The sequence below is a fragment of the Mastomys coucha genome, unplaced genomic scaffold (assembly GCF_008632895.1).
Source record: "Mastomys coucha isolate ucsf_1 unplaced genomic scaffold, UCSF_Mcou_1 pScaffold15, whole genome shotgun sequence".
In the NCBI taxonomy this organism is placed as follows: domain Eukaryota; kingdom Metazoa; phylum Chordata; class Mammalia; order Rodentia; family Muridae; genus Mastomys; species Mastomys coucha.
In genome coordinates, this window is record NW_022196897.1 from 8,521,996 (window position 1) to 8,540,725 (window position 18,730).

The following is an 18,730-nucleotide window of genomic DNA, read 5'->3' on the forward strand; positions in this document are numbered from 1 at the left end:
TATGACTTTGCGGTGTGCAAAGATTCACCTGAGAGCAGGATGTCCACACTTCCGGCCGTGCACTCTTGGAATACCAAGAGACAGATCCAGTGTACAGTGGTGGGACTTTCTCTATCAGGATCAGCTTGGTTGAGAAGGGATGGTGATAGTTGGTTCAACTCCTCCATCTGCTGGAGCAGGGCAAGGCAGAGCAGGGCCAGGCAAGACTTGGGCAGAGATGCTGCCAAGCTTAGCCTCAGGGCATGCATGACTCCCAAACTGGTTGTCTTTGAGGCTGTTATTTATCCAAATAAGGCAAGGCCGTGGTTTTGCCGACTAGCTCAGATTTCTGAGCCATACTCACTGGCTGGCCTACTTGATATTTGAACTGAAAACACAAAGGTATTTCTTTGAAATGGAGCACTTTTGTGGGGTTCACGGATATCCTGGAGTCATTGTTTCGAAGACTCTCCCCTGCACTTTTGGATGAGGTGGATATGGTCTGGTTTGTTTTACCCTTCTCTTCTGGCTCTTGGAACAGGCAGCAGAGATGACTTTGTCCAGATATCTCTGGACTTGATTTTGTACCAAAATAATACTCAACCTCAGAGCCTTCTAAGGTGAGACTCACACACTGATTTCTGGATGCTAAACTCCAAGATTGTTCAGGGATCTCATAGCCTGGCATTTGCCTTTGGAAGAGACACTTGAAGTTCAGGGTCAGTTTGTTCATCTGGAAAATGGAGATGATAGTCATGATAGGAATACTTAGGAATTTAACAGGGTAAGTCTAGAAAGCCATTGTCAAATAGGAGATAGCTAAAGACATTACTTTCTTTTCCATGTCTGACCTCTCCTTTTATGAATGTATTTACTAACAGAGAAATTATAGGTGATTGTACTTACTCCCCAAAACTTAGTATCAAAAGTCTGAGGGTTTCTCTATGGTACTCATTTAAGTGGCTCTTCTTGAATCCTATTTTGAATATATATGTGCATATTTAACTTTCCCTTCTAAACTATGCCTTCCTCAAAGGCGAGGAGTATGTCCTGTTTTGTTGTTTTGTTTTAGACAGGGTCTCATTATGTGGCTCTGGCTGTCCTGGAACTCATTATGTAGACCAAGGCTATCCTTGAACTTAGAGATCTGTCTGCCTCAAACTCCTAAGTATTAGGATCAAAGGTTTATGCCACCATACCTAGTGAGGATTATATCTTAATAAATTCATTCTCCATTATTAGTTATAGCCCTGGGTTTACCACAGATTGTAGCTACTCAATAAACACTCCATGAATTTACAAAATCCTATTTTTGGAGTGGGTACTACAGGAAATTATTTAACAATTAAGAAACTCCTGTTAATTCCTGGTCTAGAGTTCAGATTCAGTGATTCATTCGAAAGTGATGATGGTGGGTTGCCCTCCATCATTCTAGACTGATTTTTTTTTTAAATTGTATTTATTATTATTATTATGGAGGTGCATGCAGGTGTGTGCATGATAGGGCCCAAGGAGATCAGAGGATAATTTCTGCAAGTTGCTTCACTCCTTATACCATGAGTTCCAGGGATTGAACTGCTGAGACATCTTGCCTGCTTGTCTACACTGAGTTTTGAGAGACACACTTGGAGGTCATTCAGGAATAATAATCTGATCCATATACTTCACAGGTGTTTTTGTATGTTCTGTCTTGGGCTCCAACTAAAGCCAAGCAACACAGATGGGGTTTCAAGGGCATATTCATTACAAACACAAAATTAGAAATGTCTTTCAAAGAACTGAGAAAGTATCAGCTTTTGTGTTGTAACACAGCATCTATTGTCAGTCTTATCTATAAGCATCCTTGTACTATGGATGCCCACGGAAGTGTCTGACACTGGAAGTTACTTTTAAGAACAGAGGAGACCCTTCTAAACCAGAAGTAATTGCTATGAGGGCTGTTTTGGTATGAAACTCTCCTGTTCCTTCACATTTACTGGCTAGGAGTTTGAATTTTGGAGACTTATCAATCATTGTCTTCCATTGTTCTCTCTAGGGGCTTGTCTCTTATACAATCCTTTCTTCTCCTGACACATTAGCCAGTGGTCAGTTGTGGATAAAAATGATTGCACAGCAAAGCACCTTCCATCACCCATGGCAGGCTGTTTAAAATGGGTTCTATGATGGAGATCACCTTGTGTTATGTTTGTTCAGCAAAGCAGTAATGGAACCAGCATGCGTCCCTCAAGAATGAGGGGTGGGGCTGCTAAGTGACCATTTGGTTTCCAAGTTCTGTCATTCATCCATATAACTATCACCATTTTTCTCTAATGGGCCCTGAAAACTCTGTCTCTATAATGTACAGTTGTAGTGCCTACAATTCTATATAAATCATTATGAACTCATCTGATAAGTTTAGACTTGCTATGTCATCAAGCTGAAATATGCACATGTCTTAGTTCTCACACTGTTGCAATCATCTGAAAGCTATTTGCTATGGTATCTAAATTCCTTCGATCATAGCATAGAGTCCAGAGAGGGGACCTGTGCCTCTGTCACTGGTTAGTGAACTTCTGAGAGATGCGGTGGTTACCTCTGAGTGCTGTGGTCCTTCGAGAGTCATCATTAGTAAAACTAGAGTCGTGATGCTCAGAGTTTAATCGGAAACATCATATAACATTTGTGTCCAGTTTTCCTTCCCATGATCTCAGCCCCACTAAGATCAATCTAGGTTTATCCAAAACTAATCAATAGAAATTCAAGAAATTTCTATTATGAAACTTACAGTTCGTAAGTTCTAAATAGCTTTTATTACAGTTGGTGGTTATAATTATCCCAAAGGTGTGACTGTTACTGATTGCTTTGGGGCACGTGTAAAGGACAGTGTAGTATATATAATGTTCTATACTCTCTACAGGTTTAGGCACCTAGTTAGGGTGTTGGAACTTATCCCCTCCAGATGAGTGTCACTAAAGTACTCTAGTTACTACATGCTTACTACATGCTACAAGTTATATGCTTGCTACATGATGCTGGACAAGTTTCTTTGCTTCTTACATATCATTCCCTAGCCAAGTGGGACAGGGGTACCTGCCCTCTGTGTCTCACCAAGTTCTGGGGCCCATAAAATAAAATCATAACTGAAAGCACTTTGTATAGTGCAAAACTGCTAACTGATTTTCCTATATATCTGCTCAAGGGCACATTTGTAAGAATTTGTAAAAAAATTCTTTTTACAATAAAAACATTGTAAGTTAATAATGCAATATAGTATACATTTAAGGTGTCTGTTAATTATTAAATAGGCATACCAATAGCCATTATTCCCAGGAAATAGTGTACGCCACTGAGCTGAGCACATACTAGCAATGAATCTAGAAGTTCTAAAAGGGATTCAAGAATAAAAGAACTTTGTCCATGCAGAAGCATGGGTGGACTCACTGAGATGGAGAAGTAGTTGTTTGCTCCATCTGTTGCAAATGCTGGTAAGAAGATATGATTGTACTGACTGTGCCTATTGAAAATACAGAGGGAGTTGTCCTTGGCTCATGATAACATGGAGAACCCAGTAGATCAAGTGTCCGTGAGAGAGGGGAGTCTTGCTTTCATCTACCCTTTCAGCTCTGCCCTCATTATGACTTGGAAGTTAGATGACGCACTTAATATTATGTTTTTATTCTGCCCCAGTCCAAACATCTTTAATCACTGCTGGGCACAGGGCTAGTCCACTGGATCTGGTGGTGTACGCCTCAACTAGAGTTCTTCATGTCAAACTATTTCTGGGAATAACACCCATGTTAAATATAGCCATAAACCAACCGCTGACTGGATCATCTCTTTACTGAGAATCCAATAATTTTGGCAACAGCCTGTCTGTCTCATGTCTGGGAGACGGTCCATTTATGAGCAAATGAAACATTAATAGATTAATAAGACCTCACAAGTGACCATCCTTGCCATTTTAACAGTATAAACAAGATGGGTTTGAAACTTTTCCAGCATAATAATCATTTCTTTTTATGATACTACTTTTATGTCTATAGGCACATGAGTTTCTTTTTGCATATATATTCCTTAAATTGATAATGAATGAGAAAGAGGAATTAGGAATAAATTTAACAATACCATTGGCCTTTCCCAAAGAATAAACATTATTTCCTACTGAGGTAATACTGGATATTTACTGGCAAGGCTTTTCTTAATGCTAACCCAAAAGATAGAAGTTACTTCCACCTCACTTGCAGTCCATCAAAAGCAGAGGGGATGTGAATAGCAATCTGACAAAAGCTGCTTGTCTCAGGGTCAACAAGACTGGGAACAGCCTCCTGATCCAACCAGACTATAGATGCCACCAGTTGGACTAGTGGGAAGGAGTTAAGTGGTCCTCTGGAGAGGGTGACCCACTCAGTGGGCCTATGTACAGCAAGCACTTTGTTCCAGAAATGGATGGTTCATTAGCCACTTCTTTAGAGTCTCGGATAGCAAACCCCTCTCCCCTCTCCAATCAACTTCCTGCTTACTAGAGAACATTCAACTAATCCTGATTCACCACAGGATTGGGCTGCCTTTCAAACTCCTGACATTGAATTACTACCCCAGTAATGAAGAAGCCGTGCTTGTGCTGTGCAGAAGAGAGGGCCCTGAAGTACTTTGAAAGTGAAAGATGTTTCTGAAGTGACAGAGGGAGGAAACCAGCGAAGGAAGCCAGACTGCCACCACCTCTAAGGTGAAATAATATGTTGATAAAAGCCGGGCAGTGGTGGCACATGCCTTTAATCCCAGAACTTGGGAGGCAGAGACAGGCAGATTTCTGAGTTCCGAGGCCAGTCTGGTCTACAGAGTGAGTTCCAGGACAGCCAGGGCTACACAAAGAAACCCTGTCTCAAACAAACAAACAAACAAACAAACAAAAGCATGCTTCACTCAACCAAAGAGCACCAAGGCTGTGTCACTTCTCTTTTGGGAGTGGGAATGGCATGGCCCCTGTTACTCAGAGGACAGCCCCTTGAAACAAGGAAGACATTGGAGAAGTCACTCAAAGAGCAGTGCTGTGCCCTATGCCATTAAGCAAAACCATTAAAGGTGTAGTAGGGTTGGACATGGCTTTCACAGACCACAAAGGCCAGCCTCTAAGTTCCCCGTCCTGGAAAGCCCTCCTGTGACCCAAGGAAATCTACAAAATGCATGCCAGATTCCTGGGAACCAAGAACCGAGCATGTTCGTCCTGTAGCCTGGGGAGAGAGAAAAAAAATCTGTGCTGATTAGATTAAAAAATCAAAACAAGGGTTTTCAAATCCCTTCTCCTCTTTCCCAACCTCTTAGATGGCATCTGTTACAGCCATGTCATCAAAACACAGTTTCTAATGGGACATCTTGGGAAGGCAGTGGTGTCGGGGAGACCACTTCCCCCCTCCCTTAATAACCACAAGCAATTGGTGGTAGTAAACAGTTCTTTGGGTGAGCTTGCAAGTATGACTGCCTTTGGACTTCAGAGACGTCACAGAATTCTTTTGGTCGGCAAGAAGAACCTCTGAGAATCTGAAAATGTTTTGTTTCATTGTGTTGTGTTTTTCTTTAAATGTCCAGGCAGCCATGAATGCGGTATTGGGGTGTGGCTTAAGGCCAGCCAGTGACTGAGGCTCCTTGTTGCAGGATTCCCAGATGAGTGTGGTATGGTCCCTGGAGGCACAGAGCCAAGGGAAGCCTTGGCTTTTACCTAGCTCACCTTTTGTTAGCCAGGTGTTGACACCTGTCCTCCAGCTAGCCACTTCTGGTATACACAAACCCTCTTGTCCTTTAGGCTGTTCCGTACATCCCCAGAGGAGGCCTCTGGAGAACCCTGGGCTCTTTCTTCCTCATGCCTAGGGTAGGGCAGCCAGGAGCTGCTTGCCTTTCTCAGACTCCTCTCGCAGCCGCTGCAGCTTGCTTGCCTTCTCTTTTCTCTCCTTATTTCAGCTTGGCTTTCCAGAATGATAGTTGTTGCTAGCCCTGCACTGAAGAGCAGAGCTCAGCCTGGTTACAAAACCGGCTGGTTAATTAGTAAACAAGCTCTTTTCCCTCCCTCTTTTTTTCCCCTCAAGTATCACAAACATGGGCAAGAGATAAGTTGCCTTTACTTGCCGGTAAACCAGACTTCAAAAGTCTAGCAGAAGATGAAGTTTGGGTTCTAGGCTAGTTTCCCGCGCCCCACCCCCACCCCCACCCATAACAGGAAAATTCTCCAAGAGTTGGACCTGAGGTAATTGGCACTCGGGGTTTTCTGTTAGTTTCCCTCCTCGGTGGCTGGCAGTTGGTCTGCTTTAAGGATCTGCTACGCTTTAAGTAGAATCTATTTGCTAGCTAATATAGCATTTGTTGTTAACCCATTTACCCGGGGCTCTCAGTAGTTGAGCGCCTTCCTCACTCTGTTGCCCTGTAAGCAGTTGTTGGAGGATTGAGTCACCCAAGCAGTAGCCTGTGGTTGGATGTGGGCTGAGGTTAGTCAGTGACTAATTTCCAAGGGGAGGAGAAATTGACTTATCATTGGGAGAGCTACTTTTTATCCATGCCGGTGGCAGCTTCGCTCTGAAGACAGGGTCAAAACAAACTGGTTTTCAGCAAGGCTCATTTTTGTATCTGAGCGCCCTTGTGGTGATTTGGACTCTGAGGAGAAAGGAGGTGTCAGCATTGTCCATGTGAAGGCCAGAGGATTCCGAAGAGGCTCTCAAACAAAGGAGTCCCATAGCTCCAGGCAGAGCCAATGGGCTTGATCACAGCGGCAATTACACAGGTGGTTCGCTCAGACAAAAAGTAAGTGGCTTTAATTCTTTGAGGTTGGAAAGGTCCTCTCAGGAGGCTTTTCTGTTTTCTCCGGTTACTTCATTATGTGATCTGATGGAGGAGGCCACGTACAAATTCTAGACTTGGAAGGGTGGGGCTTGAAATAGAGTAAACTGAACATAGTATTCCCTCCCCACAAAGCATGTCCGTATGTGTTGTAAGTGCTTCAGAAAGGGGCTGGATTAATGTTTCCCCAAAAGATTTTAAATGAACTTATTTTTTTCCAGGGTAGGTTTTCAGTTTTAAAATGTTCCTTCTTATCTTACTTTCAAGAAATATCCAACTGAATGACACTTGCCTTGCCTTAGAATTCTGGGGGAAATAAAATACTGCTGTATGTATAGCTACCTAATTCAAATGTAATTTGTACTGACCTTCAGTATTTTCTGGTTTGGTGGAAGAGTGGGGCAGTTTATTGAAGTGGGCATTGTGAGGAAGAACAATTTGAACACCTCCCTGTTTACCGGCACCCAAAGGACTCAGCCAAGACACAATAGGGATTTGGATAATAGTGGGAAGAGGGAAAGGGAGTCACCACACAGAGCAAGCAAACGAGGGAGAAAAGCCCGGCTTACACAGTCCAGGGTGGCTGAACAATTTTTGTGCCTGAACTTATGCAGACAAATAAAAATACTTGATGGAAATTCTGATGGGGAGTAGAAAGGTCATTACTCTGTGTGTAGGTCCTCTTTTTATTTTTGTAAGACAAAGAGCTGATGTTTACATAGTTAACAATGGTAAGTTTTCAGACAAGAAAGCTGCAATGATGTGCATAGCTACTTTTAACTTAGCAAGTAGAATGGGGTACAGGAGAAGCCTCAGATAGGTGGAAAAGTCAAAGGCTCAAATGGTCAGCTGCAGTCCTGTGTACACATGTCTTGCTTATCTTACCATGGAATGTAAGTCTAATTTTCCCCTAGGCCTGACAGTGAGTATTAGTAGAAGGAAAGCTCATACATATTTAATGTCAGGTCTTTGTCAGCAAGATGATAAAAAACCACAACCAAATAAAACTGTAGATGCCTGAAACTAGGAAGTTACAGTCATAAGAAGGGCACTAGCTTGAGCAGCAAAGGTTGTTCTAAATTACAAACTATTATTGCTTAGCTACCCCGCAGCCAATCAAACAAGCATTTTGTGAGGTCATTAAAGACTAGTTTTTAACAAATTAACACGAGGCTTCTTCCTCATTTCCCAGGCCTTCTACCATATCCTGAGTGAGGTACCTTCAGCTGAACTAGAGCATTTACTAAATAAACTGGAGTTATCTCATATTAAGGGTTTGCTCTTGTAGATCTGAAATCCATGTTTTCCCAGGGCTTAATGGGATTATCATGCCATTCTCTCTTGGGGCTCTATCTAAAGCAGAGGGTGAAATGATCGGGGAGATTTCTAAAGCCCAGTCTTGGGAAATCAGACACAGCCTGGCACAACAACATAAGCATTTTTACCAGAGGCTTCCGACTTCTACGCCACTGGTATGGATGAGAGACCTTCAGTCTCAGATTAACTGTTCTGTCATAATTGAATGCTCAGTGGCTAACTCAATGGTTCATTCAGTGGCCTCATTGGATCATGGAAAGATTATTTTGAAATGGCAAAGGCGGGATGATACCCAGCATGGTCAGCAGGTATGTGGTGCTCATGGGTATAGCTAGGATCATGCTGACTCATGGAGGCTCTGTACTGATGAGCACCTGGACGTTGGATGAGAGAGATGGACGTTGACTCTTCAGTATTTTGACTGGCATCCACATTCTTCATACGAATGCACGGCATAGTGTATCAGAACCATACTTAATTGATTTATTATTTCAGAATATATCCACACATGCCACCAGAAACTTTAATGATTTTTGTTTTCTAATCAGTTTTTTTGGTATTTTATTTTAAAAGATACTTGTAAAGTATAAATCTTAACTATAACTTTTCATATCACAAAACATGTTTTTGTTTTGTTTTGTTTTGTTTTGTTTTTTGGTTTTTTGAGACAGGGTTTCTCTGTGTAGCCCTGGCTGTCCTAGAACTCACTCTGTAGACCAGGCTGGCCTTGAACTCAAAATCCGCCTTTGCCTCTGCCTCCCAAGTGCTGAGATTAAAGGCATGCCCTACCACTACCCAGCAAAAAATGTTTTTTTAATTCTTATTTGAATACCCCTGCTGTTTCAAGAGATTGTTTGTATTAATCTAAGTTAATTCACATTTTCCTTTCATTAATATGAGTTTATTTAACAGTTCTCTGCTGTTTAGAATCCTGTCCTCTTTTTACTCTCTTCACAGAAAGGTGGCTATTTCTACTGTCTCTGACTGGGCTGAGATCCCCAAAATCTAGATGTTTCCTAGAGCTTGATAAGGAAGAAAGGAAAACAGAGCCGACCCGAGCAGTTGCTGGTCCCTAGTGGCTTCTAAACAGTTATTCCCAACAATAATGGCAACAGAATTTTCTGTTAGTTCATTTGTCTTGGGCAATGTGTGACACTCGCACACATGGCCCGTTTGAGTAAATGTGATGTGAAAAGTTTATCTTAAGACTGGTTATTTTATTGTATGTTATGACTGTTTGGGGTCATTTGGTCAGACACTCACTGACAGTTTAGTCAAACCCTCTCAGATTTCATGACCTATAAAGACACGTGCTGAGCATGTGTTTGTTTTTATTGAGTCCTGAACTCTGCAAGACAATGGGAGAGGCATTTCTAAGGGTTTGTTTCTGCACACCCTCTGTCCTATGGTTGTTCCTACCGTCTGGAGGACTAAAGGTATACTACCCTGACAATGACCTTGGGTGGGGCGCTTCTGGTCCATTGCCCTGCACACCTGAGTCATACATGTATCAGGTGAGCAGAGAGTGGTCATATGGGCAGGAACATTAGGGCACCTGGAATCCAGGACTAGGTATGAAGCACAAGAATAAGAACATTGTGGGAGGTTTGAATGTACCACAGTAAGATTTGGAGAAGAGAGAGCAGGCTAGCCCAGCAGACTAGCCTAGAGGAGCATGAACTCCATGTATGTGTTAAAGAGAAAAGAGGGTAGTGAGATAAACTATGATTGTAAGTCAGGAACCTGCTCCCTCTGGGGTCTCCAGAACCACTCAATCCTTAGGGAATTAAGAGGTCAATTCAGTGACTGCTTAGGAAGCGCCCACAAAACGTTGTGCTTGGTGGTTGCCTATTTCTGCCTACTTTGCATTTTTAATTGGTTATTTCCTATGTAAAACCCATAATAATACATAGAAGTTCCTGATCCTGTTGTGGATTCTACACTGTTAGATGCTAGGGACAGGATAAAAACCTGTGGAAGACTGGTTGGCTCATGCCCTGCTTTCCTTTTGAGGAGATGTGGGAAAGCACTCACCTTCTCAATAGTAGGAATTCCAAAGCTTGTTTGGAGCTGTATCCTAATGCCTGGCTCTTAGAAAGGATTTGGTAAAGGTTGCTCACTAAACAAATGTAATGATGGATCAGTTCCTTTTCTTCCAGGCATGGACTCTTTTTCATATTCAACCTACTCTCTCACTTCAGGCACACCATGAGTCTCTCAGGTGCACATTCTGGTTCTTTACCATTTGAGCTTCCTCTCTCCCATGTTCCTTGTCACAGCTATCCTCCAACCATTGATAACCCTCTGTCCTCTCTTGGAAGTCAGGGTGAAGGATCGTAGTCTCCATTCTCTCTAGGGCCTTGACCAAAACAGTAGTGTATCAAATAATCATATCCTGGATTTATTTGTATTTTTGTTTGTTTGTTTGTTTTGGATTTTTGAGACAGGGTTTCTCTGTATAGCCCTGGCTGTCCTGAAACTCACTCTGTAGCCCAGGCTGGCCTCGAACTCAGAAATCCGCCTGCCTCTGCCTCCCAAGCACTGGGATTAAAGGCGTGCACCACCACCGCCCCGGCTATTTGTATATTTTTACTTTGCCCTTGCAAAAGACAATAGCACAAATTTATTTGCAAAGCACAAATTTATTTCCCCTCTTTCCTCACTAACTTGATTCTTCTGATTGTTTAATTTTGAAGATGCATTTATCGAAGAGCAATGGGCATCTTTACCTCTTCCGGTCCATGCAATGCTGAAGCCCGGATAACTAAGCTACCTGGTCCAATGCTCCAGCTTATAGTGTCTGCTAGCTATGCCCATCACCTCTAATGACCCCATAGGCAGAACCATTAGGACTTTGCACTGGGTCTCCATCGCACTTCGGACTCCTTTGCATGGTTTACCTGCCATCTCACTGGTACCTCATTACTTCTCCTAACCTGGTGTGTTGTCTTCACAGAGGCTCAAATAAATTGTTGAATTAAACCTCCTTCCACACTTCTCCCAGGAATTCACTTAGCCTTTCCAGCCACAGTCCTACATAGCATTAACCTGAAAAGGTGGGAAAGTGCTTGTTAGTTGTTTGCCAGGGCTAACTATAGGAAAATGTGCCCATTACAGGATTTCAAAACATGATTTTAGACCCATGTATACATTAGCCTTACAGTTTAAATTTATTAAATGGCTTAAGAAGCCGTGACATCAATATTTAAACCATAGTTTAATACCTGTGTTGCTGTCATTGGGTATATGTCTGTTTTTTAAGGTTGCTACAAGGAATTACTGGAAACTTGAGGTTGTGAGACAAGATGCAGCAGGAGAGCTTGCCTGAGATATGCATGTGTAGTGACCAATATGACAAACAAGCAAACAAAACATTTTAGGTTTTAAATGCCATGGGTTTATTCTTGTATAGTGGTTGGGTTTCTAAAATGAGTTTCATAGACCTTTATCAAGCAGACTTTGGTGGGATCTCTGGGGGAATCCATTTCCTTATTGTTTGCAGTTGCTGCCCTTGGCCTCAGATCCATCTTCATCTTCTATGTCACCAGCCACCTTCTAGTCTTTCTCTCCAGCCCTCCAAGGTTGAGTTCCTTGTTTCCCTGTTGTCTATATAAAAACCTTGGTGATTGCAATGAGTCCACTTGAATAATATCTGTCACCTCAGGATCCATGACTTGCTCACATCTGTAAAGTCCCTTTTGCCAATAAGGGGACATATTCTCAGGTTCCAGTCACCTAGTGTGAGTGTCTGGTAAGAGGGTGAGATACATAGCTAGACTCCCTTATTAAGGAATTCACCTTGTCACATTGAGACATCCCTAAAAACATGAATATCTAAGTATGTTTTCTGATTCCTTGCTTTATTTCCAGATGCAGAGAGAAATTGTTTATGCAAGAGGAGATGGCCTTGTCGCCCCCCGACCAGGATCTACAGCTCACCCACCTCATGTAATTCCAAACTCTCCACCATCCACTCCAGTGCCCCATTCCTTGCCTCCCTCTCCATCCAGAATTCCTTATGGGGGCAGCCGTCCCATGGCTATTCCTGGCAATGCCACCATCCCCAGGGACAGACTCTCGAGCCTGCCAGTATCCAGATCCATCTCCCCAAGCCCCAGCGCCATTTTGGAAAGAAGAGATGTCAAACCAGATGAAGACATGAGCAGCAAAAACCTGGTTATGTTCAGAAATGAGGGTTTCTATGCAGACCCTTACCTCTATCACGAGGGACGAATGAGCATAGCCTCATCTCATGGCGGTCACCCTTTGGATGTCCCAGATCATGTCATTGCATATCACCGCACAGCGATCCGGTCAGCGAGCGCTTACTGTAACCCTTCCTTGCAAGCAGAAATGCATATGGAGCAATCACTATACAGACAAAAGTCAAGGAAATACCCTGACAGCCATTTGCCTACCTTGGGCTCCAAAACACCCCCAGCCTCTCCACACCGGGTGGGTGACTTAAGAATGATAGACATGCACCCGCATCTTAACACACATGGACCCCCTCATACCCTGCAGCCAGACCGGGCCTCCCCCAGTCGCCAGTCTTTTAAAAAGGAACCAGGCACCCTGGTGTACATCGAAAAGCCACGAAACACTCCAGGATTATCCAGCCTCGTAGACCTGGGGCCTCCTCTAGTTGAGAAACAAGTTTTTGCTTACAGCACTGCTACGATCCCCAAAGACAGAGAAACCAGGTAAGAAGACAAAGGGGTGGCTGAGGACGGTCTGTACTGGGGAGTTGCTGAAAACTGCTTTCTAGATACCAAGCCAGAAAACACAATTCTGAGTATTAGGGAAGGCTAACCTTCCCTGCAGAGTTCCTGAATGAGTGAGGTCGGGTCAATGAGGTCCACCAGTGACCATGTGAAAGGAGACAGAGCTACCACAAAGGCCAACGGCCCTACCTGTCCCTAGACTCTGGTCCTCACAGAATTGTCATTAAGGTGACTTGGAATTATTGGGAAGAAAATGGTGATTGATGGAAATCACGCAGATAGCAGATAGAAGAATCATAATTGCCTGCCATAGAAAATGAATAGTAGCCTAACTCTTGGTCACTGCCATCTGTGTTCCTGCCTATACAATGCAATTTCATTTTCTCATCTGGTTTTGGAAGATGAAAAGAATGAGTTTGCATGAACTTAGACTGGTTGGGTTTAATATTCAGGAGTGGAGTTGGAATAGGTAGAGTTTTTGAGTGAATAAAATACTCTGGGATGGATAGATGGATGGATGGATGGGTATATATATATATATATATATATATATATATATAGAGAGAGAGAGAGAGAGAGAGAGAGAGAGGAAGAGAGAGAAAGAGAGAGAGAGATCAGTATATATCAATCTTCAAGATTTCTATGCTGAATATATTTTGAAAACCCTCCAAAGTCTGCAAAGTAATAAGTGAAAAAAACAAATAGATTTTGATAGAGGAACGTTTCCTAGCCTAAATTCATTGAAAGGAATAAAATTAATTAAATTATAATCATAAAATTTAGCAGAGAGATTGACTTGAAAGGAACAACTTACTTGTTTCATGTGGGTTCAGAAAGGATAAAATATTAAGTTTTTCAGAACCTGCTTAGAGCTGCTGTTCCTCACTAAAAATGGATCCGTCTCATACTGTTATATAACCTTATAAGAAGTCCAAACTTGTGAATGGAATGTGAACTGTCTTCCTAACTTACTGTCTTCACACACAAATCAGACCAAAGTCCTGTCACCTCTAGCAGAATTTTAGCATGTGAGGCTGTCCCTATTTGTTCAGTCATAAAGAATCACACAGCACAAAGATTTCAGGAGAATGAAACAAGGATGAACATGAATGATTTGGAGTCATTAATGCAAAAACAAAATCCAGCTCTCACAGTTGGAAAAACAGCATGATGATGCCTCTGTCCTTTGGGTGCCTTAGGGGAGCAGAGGAGCAGAACCATGGGTTCTGGGTACATTTTCTCAACAAAGGAGTGAGTCATCCTCTCTAGTAAGTTATTTTTCTGTTGCTGTGAAAAAAAAAAATACCTTGACCAAAAGCAACTTAAAAAACAAAGAGCTTATTTTTGCTTGTGGGTATAGAGGACTAAATGTCCAAATATTGGGGAAACTGTGGTGGCCAGAGGCCAGAGCAGGAGGCTTGAGAGATCACATCTTAACTGCACACAGGAAGCAGTATGAGAACTGGAAGTGGGGCCAGGCTATAAACTCTCACACCCTGTTGCCCAGTTCTACCTCCTAAAGGTTCCCTAACATCCCGCAAACAGGAATGCCTACTTGGGGATCAAATGTTCAAGTACATGGGGGCCTTTTTCATTCAAACCACCATATCCTCCTCTCAGCACCACAAGTATCCAGGCCATAGTTACTTGGCCCCATTTGTCAAGAGATTTGGTAATGGCTATGGTGAGGCACTGTAATCCCAGCACGCAAGATCCCAAGGTGTAAGGACCCCTGCAAGGTCAAAGCCACCCTAAGAAACCCTGTGTTAAAAATCCAACCGTGCAAAGAAACAACAGCCAGCCCCACGACCTTTGAGGATGTGTGGAGTGTGTCCTGTGTGGGTCCCTGATCAGTGGGTCCCCTGTGTGGGTCCCTGTGTGCGGAGTGTGTCCTGTGTGGGTCCCTGCCAGTGGGTCCCCTGTGTGGGTCCCTGACCAGTGTCTCAAAGGATATTCATCCTCCATTTGCCAGTGTCTCCATTGGACTTTCCTTTGTTTAAAAGGATTTGCCAACCTCAATGACTTCATTTTTTTTTCAAATCTCAAAAAAAGTCTGTAGATTTCTTCTTTACATGTTATAAAATATTTTTTTATAAAATTTGACTTATGTTATATCTAAAATAGAATCTATTGGGAAAATTAACTTAAAAAGCTGAATGCTTGCCGGGCGGTGGTAGCGCACACTTTTAATCCCAGCACTTGGGAGGCAGGCAGATTTCTGAGTTTGAGGCCAACCTGGTCTACAGAGTGAGTTCCAGGACAACCAGGGCTATACAGAGACACCCTGTCTCAAAAAAAGCTGAATGTTCCCCTAAAGCAGTGTCACTGCCACCAGGGAGTAATGACAGGTGATTGTGATGCTCATAGCTTTAGCTTTCACGGTCCTCCCTCACCAACTGTGAAATAACAAAGAAAGAATTTTATTTCACACAGCCTGCCAAGTTGAATCCTTGTTTGTTAATTAACTTATCTCCAGAGATTACAGTTGGAGTATTTGTGTGTTTGTGGGCTGGTTAATGCTGTACACCTTCCACAGTGTAGACATACATACAATGTATATATGTATGTGTATATATACATATACATACATATACACACACATATAAGTCATATAAACATATGCATGCACTCCTATACACACTACAGGCATATACACATATACAACAAAGGCATGTATAAACACAGGCACCCCACAGAGGCACCTGTTCACCTACACCCCATAGACACACAAAAACACCACAGACATACATGCTGAAAACATACACATTCTTGTATCAGTACTACCCTAGTTAGATTTCTATTTCTATGATAAACACCAGGACTAAAAGCAACTTGGGAAAGAAAGTGTTTGTTTCATCTTACACTCCCGGGTGACAGGCCATCACTGAGGGAAGTCAGAACAGAAACTCAAGGCAGGAGCTAAAGCAGAGGCCATGGAGGAACGCTGCTTCCTGCCCGCTCACTCTGCTTCCCTATGCCACCCAAGACAACTTACTGACCCCATCTACCATGGTCGCATACACCACCTACACTTTGAGTCTCTGCTAATGAAAGGCCTCGTTCCTATCCTCACTGATTCAGCCTGGACATGGACATTTGTAAATAGTGGTGCCTCTATTGACAGGCAGCACATACACAGCTGTCACGTACAGGGGTATCTTTGGAACAAGCACTGTATTAAGTATCATCCATTTATCATGTAATAGAACTACCAGACCAACCACTAGATATAAGCTTGTTCTACTCCTTTTTGTAGATGTGGAAACTGAGGAGCAGGGAGGTTACACTGATTCTGTAAGACCACCAGTGCTATGAAATGGCTCTGTCTAGTGAGTGGTCAGTACCTTTTGTCAGGCATGCTGGCACACACCTGTAATCCCAAGGTCAAGACCCTGTCTCATATAATTAGGAAATAACTCAGTAGCATGTGCAAAGTAGCATGTGCAAAGAACAAAGAGGAAGAAGGAAGTACTGAATTTACTGGGTGCATGTGGGTGACTATAGTAACTATGGCTGATTGACAGCAGTGCACCCGCCTTCCCATAGCAGCAAAGCAGAGAGAAGTGAATTCTGAACATTACAGCCAGAATCCTTCAGAAATCATTTTAGGACTGGATGCTAAGAAACTGCTCCCAAAGGACATTCACAATCATAAACATGGCAGGATTTGCATAATTATACTGCTAAATATATGCATGCCATTTAAAGCATAACTGCCCTAGCTGGTATATTAGCACAATTACACAGAAATGGGAAAAGGAGAGAACATTCCTGCTAGAATTTAGTTTTTTTAAAAAAAAAAATGCATCTGAATACTATGTCAAAGGAAAAAAAAATGTAAAAGACAAACACCAGGAACAATTACCAAAGTGCAAAATTATATGCTATAGTCTTACTTAGCTCATGACATTATTTTAGAAATATTTAATCTGGGTAGTATTTTTAAAAAGTCTAACTTCATGAGTGTGGGATATAAAATGCCAAACCAATTTCTGTTGCAGTTTCATAATATTAAAAGCAAATAAATGAGAGTGCTTTTTTCTATGCAAGTCTCTAAGTGAGATTTTACATTTAAAATGCGAGCTGACAGAACACAGGGACGGAGCTGCAGGGAGCAGTGTTTCCTTCTGAAAGCCAGCAGGATGACTATAAGGTTCCTAAGAGCACTTCTCTGTAATAGCTCAAATAGGTGTAGGATGTTAGAAATCAGAGAGAAGGATCCTTTCTTTCTCAGGGATGCTAGGAGAGGACCATTGGCAGCTCGATTGAAGGAACATGATTTTGTAACAGCTCTGCTGACACAGAAGTGCTAAACACTGAGTCAACTGATGTCCGTTCTCACACTCAGCCATGTGCCTCCTACTCAGGGAGTCGGCTGGCCTCTTCTTTTTGAAGAGACTTCAGTAAATATCTAATAAAGGTCAGTGTGTACAATTTAATCTGGCTGTTGGTACTGCTCTCCTTCCGAGGAGTCCATGAATGTTTGGCATTCTTGTACCTGAGCTTCTAGGAAGATCATCTTGCATATTTTGGTAGCTTTTCCCAGACAATTCCTTCTGCTGGGACTTCTCCTAGCACTTGGGAGGTAGAGGCAGGTGGCTTTCTGAGTTCAAGGCCAGCCTGGTCTGCAGAGTGAGTTCCAGGACAGCCAGGGCTACACAGAGAAACCCTGTCTTGAAAGAAAGAAAGAAAGAAAGAAAGAAAGAAAGAAAGAAAGAAAGAAAGAAAGAAAGAAAGAAGGAAAGGGAGAAAATGGGTTCAATCATCTGTAAGAGATTGGTGAGGGGACAGTGTAGGAGATGGTGAGAGCACACACTTCTGCCTTCCCTTGCTTATAAAATTACTTCATTAAACAGCATCTTCATCCTTGGCCATGTCATATAAAAGAGCTTGCAAGAGCTGTAAAATTTGAGGGCATTTGTTTTTGCTGTTTTCTATTTGTAGTTTGGGTCATGGGTCATGTAATTGAAAGCATTTTTCTAGAAATAAAACTCAAAATTCCAAGGTACTCATTGCAGAGTCACTAATGGCTGTCCTTCTAAATGCATAACAGAATCTTTCAAACAGAATATGCTTCTTCATGCTTGGTAAACTAGAGCTGAGATCCCATTTTAACATTATTCTGTGGCCAAAGCAGGTAAGTTTATCAGAATAGTAAAGAGTCACATTAAGGAGCAAAGTCTAAACAAAGAGAAAACACGTGGCACCCTTTTATTGGGCACCCCTTACCCTTGGCCATTTATGAAGAAGAGCAAAGAAAACGTGTGTGTGTGTGTGTGTGTGTGTGCAGAAGAAAGCCTGCATGCTAGCTGGTAGCTTGAGTCTATTTCTGACAGTTTCCCATCACTCTCAATTTGTAAGAACTAAGTGTTGCTGTGTTGGTAGCTTTGAGGGGCTGGGTGGATTCCTGCTTTAGGAACTGATCAGATGAAACCTTAAATCTGATTTTGTGGCATTTAAAAGTGTTTGTTTGGCTAGCAGCCCTTCAAAGTGTCTCTAAACAGTGCTTACTCCTGCTAGAGCACAGGGAACCATGTAGGGTTATTCTTTTACTTCCCCTTGGGGTAGTCAAGGTAAGCCACCTTGGAAACTCTATACCCTAATGGTGCTCTATGAGGACAACCAAGCTGTCTCTGAACATGGTCAAGTGCACACCTCACCCCTAAAATAGAAACCTCCATTGAGACACTATGCTCCCAGGGAAATATAGAGCTTTTTCTGAACCACAGTAAGCCTGACAAACAGCTGTGTGGAGGGCAGAAAATGCAGGTTACAGCATCATCACATCTGTTCTGCCCTTTACCTCTTCATAAAGCAGTATTGCAGTTTGCTTGTTTGGTTTGGTTTGGTTTGCTTTGGTTTGGTTTGGGGGTTTCATTTCTTTTTTTTTTTTTTTTTTTTTTTTT

The 18,730-nt window shown here is 42.4% G+C and overlaps 1 protein-coding gene across 18 annotated transcripts in view; it reads left to right on the forward strand.

Moving 5' to 3' along the window:
• The window catches only part of Kiaa1217 (KIAA1217 ortholog), a 530,454-nt gene that overhangs the window by 456,939 nt on the left and 54,785 nt on the right, over positions 1-18,730 (forward strand). For 17 of the 18 annotated variants that reach the window (XM_031369130.1, XM_031369124.1, XM_031369139.1 and 14 more), the window contains one exon: positions 11,971-12,803. In XM_031369130.1, coding sequence (XP_031224990.1) covers positions 11,971-12,803 — 833 coding nt within the window. Of the gene's footprint in view, positions 1-6,329; positions 6,748-11,970; positions 12,804-18,730 lie in introns of those variants that run through there. The other variant, XM_031369135.1, reaches the window with a different exon arrangement.